This window comes from Crocodylus siamensis, chromosome 5, assembly GCF_052110815.1.
Source record: "Crocodylus siamensis isolate JL-2025a chromosome 5, ASM5211081v1, whole genome shotgun sequence".
NCBI lineage: Eukaryota > Metazoa > Chordata > Crocodylia > Crocodylidae > Crocodylus > Crocodylus siamensis.
In genome coordinates, this window is record NC_143399.1 from 29,477,636 (window position 1) to 29,486,498 (window position 8,863).

Here is an 8,863-nt window from a genome sequence, read left to right on the forward strand (position 1 = left end):
ATATGGTAGTGAATATTTGGAAAGCTTTTTAAAAATCAAGAATGGTCTGGTACCCTGCTTCTTGGAAAGGGATCTCTCCTATTATATACCATTAGTAGTGAGCTCTAAAACTGGTAAACTCTTCTGTGCCAACGGCACAGCTTTTTTGTTAGGAAATCTCTCTCAGTTGGAAACTCCTGATATTTCCTGAATTCAAACCCTGATTTTGGTAATTTACAGACATCACAGAATTAGAGAATTAGGTAACAGATTTTTGTTTCATGTAGGGGTTGTTCTCTTGTTTGTACTGCTCTTTGCTAGTTGGAGAACATAGGTTAAAAGCAACTGTTAATATTTGTAGCATAACTTGTATATTTTAAATTACCACGGCATCTGACTGGCAAGCTTGTAAGTGCAGAGTCTGTATGTGGATATTTATTTCCATATGCATTTCATTTGGTATATGCACCCAAATGAAATACATATGCAAATAAATTTATGGAGATTATATTTAGGTGATTAATTGCAAAAACATGCACTAAAAATGCATCATTCTTTTACCCACATCTCTTGTTTTCTGCCCAGTAATGTTCCAATCCTGCAATGGGATCCCATTCAATTATATTCCATAGGACTGATTAATGCATAAGAAGAAAGAAATGACCTTTCCCCCTGCATTTAAATTGTACTTCTGTGACATTTAAAGGACATTGTACTAGCAAGTATACAATCAGAATATAAAAATGCATTGATGGCACCTAGAAATATGTATTGTCACCTCTAAATATTTTTCTACCTGACTTGCAGCCCGTTATCAACAGCACTTCTCTTCGGTCCATTGAGGGAAGGGTGCAAAAATACAGGACACCCACAGGTGGCGCTGTGGTTAAAGTACACCTGGATTGTGATTGCAGTGACAAGGTTTACTTTTTGCTCCTTCAAAGAGATAATGTACGCTTCATATTAATACAAACACACCATCGCTAAACAAATGCCCATAGTTAAAATGAACATATCCCTTCTAACTAGACGTTTACAGCTCTACAATATTTTATTGCTTTGAGCACAATGGAAACTGTGTACCACTCAAGCTCCTTTTTAGCCAAACACTCTGCAGCCACTAAACATTTTGCTGCCAAAAGCAACTAACTGCTCCACCTGTGTGATGGAGCCAGCTCTGTGTAGTGATGACTACGCTCATTTCATGGGAGTGCTGGGATAGTTTGGGGTAAGTGCGTCACCCAGGGTTAGACTGTGCCGCACTACAGAGTTAGATGCAACTCTGAGGAGCAGAAACCTGGTGGCATCTCACTGGATGGATTATTTACAGGAAAAATGCTGAATTAAGAGACTGATATGATCGTCTTCCCTAAAGAAATGAATCCTCCATCTATCTTCTGTTGTTCACCCGACTCTTTACCTGCACTGAACGCCGTGAAGCGATCTGGCACCTGCCCTGCGAGAGCGGACGAGACAGGAGACATCTTACTGGCCCTGCCTAATTGTTCAGGGCAATAGGCCTCAGAGTTGTGGCACTTTTAAAGCTTCTTTCATTACTGTTTTCCCCACTCGAGGGAGACTTTTTTTTCCTCTCTAGTTGTCTACATGGTGCTATGCTCCCCCCACTCGCACAATGCCTCTCACTGGCCCTCAGACAGTGCCCCTCTTCCCCGAGGTGCGGCAGCCCGGATCAAACGGCAGCTGCCGTGTTAACTGCCAGCCAAGTGCAGATTGTATCCCCCGCTTTAAACCTTTATAGAGTATTAATAATCCCGGATTATAGAGCCGCATTAGCGTTTAAGTACGGCTCCCCATTGATTTCAGTGGGGAGCACTTAAAAAAAGGCAGGGGCGGGACGTGGTCGCCTCGCGAGGCGCCGCTCGCAACTTTTCCTCCCCGGCGCGACGCGGCGCTGGCTCCGGCCCCGGGGGACGAGCCGTGACCTGGCAAATCCGCGCCTGGGGGGACCCGGGGCTGGAGGAGCAGCGGCAGCCTCCCCTGCTCCGCAGCTAGACGGCGCCTGCTTCCCACCTGACCCAGCCTCCTTCCCCGCTCCCTCGTCCCTTTGTCTTCCCCGGGATTGGCAGGTTTTATTATTCCGCCTGAACAAGCCGGGGGCGGATTGGGCGCGCGGCGCTGACGCGGAGCAGCGCTGGAGTCTAGTTGGGATTCGGCTCTGTCAGTAACACACGTGCGAGCGCCGCGCAGCGAGAGGGACGCGGCACAGGGGCCTCCTCGCGCGTCCTGCCCGCGCCGCCGCCGCCGCCCGGAGCCCCGGCCCTCCCGCTCCCCCGGCCTCGGGGCCGCCGCCGCCGCCCGGCTCGTGGCCGCAGGAGGCTCCGGAGCCGCCAGAGCCCCGCGAGAAGCGGGCGGAGAGGCCGGGGGCGGGGGGAAGCGATACGAAGTGAAGCCCCGTTGCCAAACTTGCCCGGCGATTGCGGCGGCGGTGGCGGCGGGAGGGGCTGAGCTCTGCAGCTCCCCGCTGGGGAAGCGGGCGCCGGAGGAAAGACTCAGCCCAGACCCCGGGTTTTGCAGCCAGGGCCGCCGCTCCGTGGGGCGGGGGCCGCCGACAGCCGGGCGGGAGCGAGCATTGTGTTGGCTTCTTCGCAAGAAAACCTCCCGCCGCCCCCCCTCGCCACAGCCTCCGATCCAGCGCGACGCTGCTGCTCGGCCTCTTGCACCATAGAGGGGAAGCAGGTAAGGCTCGGGCGATTCCCGGGGGGGCTGCGCGGCCCCAGCTCTCCTGCCCGCCCCCCGCGACCGTCCCGGTCTCGAGCGGACCCGATCGGCCGCCCTGCATTAGGCGGGTGCGCGGAAAAGTGCGGGGAGCCGGCGCGTTGTAGCGCTCCCGGCGTACAAAAGGCTGGCGCTGGCGGCGGCGCTGGGCTGCTTCTGCCTCCCTGCAGCCGCTCCAGGGCTTCGCCTGCTCGGATCGCGGCCGCCGGGGCCGGGGGAGGCGCGGGCGGGGGCCGACCCCCGCTTCCCCCGGAGTAAACACTATTTGGAAACAGTGGCAGAAAAGATCAAAGTGAGCGCCCTGTTTCCCCCCCCTGCCCCGCTCCCTTCCTGCCCCCCGCACGCTCTTTTGTTTCAATCAAGGGGAAATCCGGTGAATCACCTAATTAAAACCAAGACATGAATTAAGCATCCATTTTTGTGCTACAAATTGCCAGCTCTACGCTTGTCCCTCCCTTGGTCTCCATTAAAAAAACACCAGAGACGTTGTTAAAAGGGGAGTTATTTTGCCTCTAGCTGCCAGCTCTGCTTTCTGTTTCACTGCCTCCTATCCCAGGACCGAAATTGCTTGGCTGTGTAATTACTGAAGGGAGCCTATTTAACTTAAAAGCTTTTTTCCCCCCAACTCTAAATGAAACTTGATGAGGGCCCGTCCTTAGTTATCAGGGGAGTCGCTTTCTGGTCAGTCCTCTTGATTCATCTCTTTTAGATTTAATCAGCATTAAGGTATTGCTTGTCCTTAAGAGCTTTAGCTTAATGGGGTTACTGGATGGTTTTCCCAGTGTAACGTTTCCTTTTTTATACCTGTATCTTTACCGTTCAACAAAGCCTGGGCTAAGGCAGCAGGGAGGCGGCTCGTGTTTTCTTTCTTGTTGGAAAGAAACCCGAAGTGATTTGAAAACGTTGGGGAACGGTTTAAAGAGGGGAAGCAGGAAATGCAGCTTCATTAGGGGTCTGGCTGGAAACTGGAACAAAAGGCAGTTCCTTGAGCAAATGCATCAGAAATCAATTTACATAAAGGTATATGATGCGTTGGGAGAAATGCGAGGCTAATGGCTTTTAGAGTGGCTCTCTGTGCAAAGTCTCGGGGTTTTTGTTACAGCTTAATTGGTGCCGTTCTGCTTTATTGCGCGGTCAGTGGACAGACGTGCGGGGGTCGGGGCGTGCGCAAGTGTAACCCGGCCTCCTCCAGGACTCTCAACTTCGTGTTCCCCGCCCGGGCCAGGGCAGGGAAAAAGTTTGCCCTCTCCTTCCTGGCGGCACGAGCCCGAGCCCGCCCGATGCCCCGGGACGAGCACACCCGGCTTCCAAAGGACAAAGACGAAACGTGCCGCTGAACTGGCAGGCAGTAACTTGCTCTCCTCGCAGCGCGAGTGACTCGAGCCGCCCGCGGAGTTTCTCGGGGCCCGGCTCCAAGGCCCCGCTGGCTGGGGCCGCGGGCGGCTCCGGCCGGATTGCTCCGCCTGCGGGACGAGGCGCTTGGCCGCGGCGGGGCCTCGAGCCCGAGCGGGAAACTTTTTGCCCCCGAGGAACAAAGCGGGAGCGGCGGCGCCGCCGCCGGGCGGACTCGCGGGCGGAGCGGAGGAAGTGAGCGGCGCTGCGGTGCAGTCGGGCCCGGCGCGCTGCGGCGGGGCCTGGGGGTCCCGGGCCGGGGGCGGGGCGGGCTCCGCGGGCCTCGCGCTCGGAGTCTGGCAGCGGAGTTGTCCGCGCCCCGCACCGGCGCTGGGCCGGGACGCCGGGCCTGCAGTTGAACAGCTTTCTCTCCCCCCTCTGCCTCCCTCCCTCTGCCTCTCCTTGCGCAGGCCATGGTGAACCCCGGCAGCAGCTCGCAGCCTCCCCCGGTCACCGCGGGCTCCCTCTCGTGGAAAAGATGCGCAGGCTGCGGGGGGAAGATCGCGGACCGCTTCTTGCTCTACGCCATGGACAGCTACTGGCACAGCCGGTGCCTGAAGTGCTCCTGCTGCCAGGCGCAGCTGGGTGACATCGGCACGTCCTGCTACACCAAGAGCGGCATGATCCTGTGCAGAAACGACTACATCAGGTGAGGACAGGCGGCCCCGGGGCAGGGTCCCGGATCGCCCCCTTGGTGCCAGGGTGTGGCCTGGTGCCCCTCCCTGGACCAGGCCGGGCCAGAGTCCGTCCAGGCCCCTGTGACTTTGAAGTGGTGGGCAGCAGAAAACAAGCCCCAACTAAAAATAAACAGCGATCAGGGAGGCTGAATGCATTCTGCTTTGTTGCAGTGCTGGAGGAGAAGTGTGTGCCTCTGAGATGGTAAAAGAGGGTAGGCTTAACGAAGGCTGTGCTGGAGGTGCTAAATAATGAAATGCCTGCCTTTAGTATCTGATTAATTATGATATTTACATAAGCACCTTTAAACTCCTTTGAGTGGAAACAGAATGACTCATTCTCTGTTCCCCTTGTAAAGGAGCTGATTAACGGCGGTTGGAGGGCCAGCCATTCTACTTGTAGCCAAAAACCCTGGTCATGTTTGTCTTCACATTGTTAGGGGGAGGCTTTGAACCCGGCAGTGCTTCAGCTTCCAGTACACAGAGCTGGGAGACTCCGAGGAAGAAGAGAGACTGGTTTGGTTTGGTTTTGTTTTGTTTTTTGCTTAAGCAGTTCATTGAAATGCCTCAGATTAGATGCAAGACTAAGTAGGGTTTAGTTCCCCTATTGAGGTGTACAGTAAGCCAAGGCGGGAGTATCGCTTCCAAAGAGCTTCGGTCCCAATTAATAGAAGGGATTCAGGAGGTCAGATGCCTGTAGGATCTTTTCAGGTGAGCTCAGGCTCTTTCAACTCATTAATTTAAAAGGAGGCAGTTTGAAGGATTACACATTTAATTTGAGTAAATGGCTTGATAGGCTGATGCATGTGAATGCTTCAAGGAAGTATTCTATTTCAACATCCAGCAACTGAAAAAAACAAAAAACCAAACCAAACCCAGAAATCCTTATCTTGCTGGCTAGAAGGTATGCATAGTTGAGACGGGTTGTGTTTTTCTTTGAAAGGCTCTTGACTCTCTCTCATTTGCGGCAAGCATCAAGAGTTACCCTAGGTTTTTTTGGCGGATGGTTGCAAAGTTCTACTTTCTCCCTCCATAAATCACTTGTTTGTCCATCTTGCAAGTTGGTTTCTGTTGAAAAGCTTGTGTTGTACTGGAGATTGTGAAAGATCACTGCTGCCCTGAATTTGTAGAACACTTATCTTGGAGACATCATTAGTTTAAAATGATGGAGTAAAAGGACTTTTAGTTATTCTGATAATGCAACCTCTGTCCTGCTATGCGCAGGCATGTTCAATCAGCTAAATAGAAGAAATGCAGCTCCAGAGACATTGCAGGGGATTGCAACATTTAATTTCACTAAGTGATTTTAGGAGTAAATGTTAGAAAATCAGCAACATAGAGGCTTATAATGACGTTTCCTGGTCCCCATCCCAAGCCGACATAAGCGGCGTAGAATTCTAATTAAATAGAGCAGAACAGGGTTAAGGGGAAGAGGTTTATTTGAAGTGGAAAAATTTGACACTACTGTTCAGATGCACTGAATGGCGCAGATTCTGCGCTCGGCCAGGCCATCGAACAAACTTTCCTTTCTGATCACTGCTAATTAAAAGGAGAGGACAAGCCCACTGGATCCCCAAGGCAAGTTCAAGCAGGCTTATCCGGTGTTGTGTTGCCAAAAATTAATACTCATGTCTTTGCGTGTAGGCGATCATGAATAGGCTGTTTATCAGATGAGCGCTTTGAACTGGCCTTCTTGTGCCATCGCTGACTCCTCTCTGGATCCGGCTCATTTGACTTGCAAACAAACCCAGCCCACACCTCTGGAGCAGGCCCAGAGCCTGCCCCTCGCTGCCGGGACGGCCTGGTCTGGGGCCGGGTCCTGCTCCACCTGGCCCCGGCGTGGGCCTGCGCTCAGCCGCGGGCACGGCTGCATGGGCCCTGGGTGCCTGCCCGGAGGCGGCGGGAGGAGTCCCCTGCCGCAGGCCGGTCCCGCGGGGCCGATGCGGGGAGGCCGGGGGAAGGGGCTGGGGCCGCTGCAGCCCCCCCTTCCCCTTCGCCTTCCAGATGTGCGCGCTGTAGCCGGGGGGGGGGGGGCCTCCCAGCCCGGGGATGGCAGATAGGGAGAGCAGCCGCGTGGCAGCGGCTGCGCGCAATTAAAAGCTTTAATTAGTGTCTCCTCCATTTTCTCGGAGTTGCGATAGGGTTTATCTAATGAGATCTCGTCCCTGGCTTAGATCCGCTGCAGTGACGTGTCCGAAATGAATGAGCCGCGCCGCAAACAAAACATTTAATTAACAAAATTGGCCTCGGGGGGGGGAGGGGAGGGGGGGTTAGGCTCTTAAAGGGGCAGCGTCTGCAAGTCTCTTCCCCCGCCCCCAGGCCTGGGGCTCGGTGGGGGGGCGCTCCCCAGCCAGCCCCGCGGCGCAGGAGGCACCTGAGCGGGGCGCTCGCAGCCCCCCTGCACGAGCAGCCGGCGCTAATCGGTTCAGACAAGTTAACCGGGCCGTGTTATGAAAGGCGAGTTGGAGGAAAGCTGCCACCAGCCCCGCCGCGCTCCGACAAGCAGGGGCAGGCAGCGGCTCCCCGGGGCCGGGCCGGGGCCGGGGCGAGCGCTCCTCATTGCCATTCACGTGGCCGCCCGCAGCCGCAGTCTGCGCCGCGCGGTGGCGGCGGGGAGGGGAGGGGAGGGGCGGGCGGGCGGGAGCCGCCAGGCAACGAGTTCATTTCCCTGGTAATCAACAGCAAGCTGCTATATGCAGGGAATGCTGTCCCTTTAATTGAACAGGCTAGGTAATTAAATGGCACTTTTCCAATAGGACGTGCTAGGTAAATCTAATAGTTGGTTATTTAATATCACTTTGAAGTCTGCCCACTCAAGCACAATGACAGCACAGGAGCATGTGAACTATTAGCTGGGAAAAAAAAAAACCCAGGATCTCAAAAATTAATTAAATCGCATGCAATTTAGGGGGAACGTTTATCTTGATTTGTCATAACAGAATTAATTCAAGGCCTCCAATTCACTTGGGGGCAGATCTGTTACTCTGAATTAACCAAGCGTAATTTGGCTGATTTTTTTTTTTTCTTTTTTTTTTTTTTCCCCTCTTCCCCTTCTCTAATGCAGCACTTGCCATTATGCAGAGTCCCCTTTTTAAGTATCAATAGCTTCTGGTGCTTTTAAGGTGCTTGGTCTCTAGTTATGCTGAAGTACCTTTAATGGACTTGGCTTCAGGCATAATTTCTGCATTGCCTTTCTTTGTTACATTTAATATAGACGCTGCAGAATTTAGATTAAACAGAGGGAATCTACTGGAAAACTAATTGCTTCTGAATCTGCAGCTTTGGATGTGGATTTCTGACTCATGGCTTGGATATGTGTTTGTGGGCGCATATGTGTACTTTCCTGTGTAGAAACTATGGCGCTTTAGGTTGGTTTGTCTATACACTTTTGGAAACAACTGCTGCATTTTTAAATAGTTTCCTTGAGTAATGCTTTTATTAGCCATTGCATTTTGAGTAGGAATATGTGAAACTGGACTGAGAATGTTCCCTACAGCCTACATTCCTCTCTTGTCAAAGTTTTGACATCACGGCTTTTTTTGGGGAGGGGGGGAGGGGTGACTGGAGGGAGAGATGGGTATATTGGAGCTACCGAGTAGTTAATTAAGGTGGCTCAGTGAAATGCTGGAAAGTGTAGAACCTTCCTTATCCATATAAGGAACCTCTTGATGTTTGTGATTGATTGCATTGCCCAAATGTTGAAATATTAATGACCTCCCTGGACTAAGGACCCAAAGAGGAAACTGAAACCAATTCTGTCATCACAATTAAAGAGTCCCCTGGCTTTAATTAGCCTGACCTGGGGTATCTCTCCCCATTGCTGGAGTTAAAGAGAAAAGAGCCCATTAAAGTCCAGTCTGAGACCGATAGCTACTTAATTGAGCACCTAAAGCCTCGAGCCTTTTAAATCAAACACTGTCCTGGACAGTCCCCCTGGTTAGATAATTAGCTCTCCAGCCCTGCAGAAACCATGTAAAAACAACTTTCTTTTTTTTGTAAAGGATAGTTACAATGGTGGACTTCTTTATAGTTAAAAAGAAGTATACTTTTTTTTTAATGATATGAACCTCTTTCTTGAAAAC

At 52.5% G+C, this 8,863-nt stretch overlaps 1 protein-coding gene across 4 annotated transcripts in view; it reads left to right on the plus strand.

Annotated features, from left to right (window-relative positions):
* Window positions 1–1,946: 1,946 nt before the first annotated feature.
* LMO4 (LIM domain only 4) overlaps window positions 1,947–8,863 on the plus strand; it is an 85,139-nt gene continuing 78,222 nt past the window's right edge. Inside the window, exons 1-2 of one of the 4 annotated variants that reach the window (XM_090049514.1) lie at window positions 1,947–2,676; window positions 4,518–4,756. In XM_090049514.1, coding sequence (XP_089905640.1) covers window positions 4,521–4,756 — 236 coding nt within the window. In that variant the 5' untranslated portion in view covers window positions 1,947–2,676; window positions 4,518–4,520. Of the gene's footprint in view, window positions 2,677–3,047; window positions 4,303–4,517; window positions 4,757–8,863 lie in introns of those variants that run through there. The other 3 variants (XM_090049517.1, XM_090049516.1, XM_090049515.1) reach the window with 3 other exon arrangements.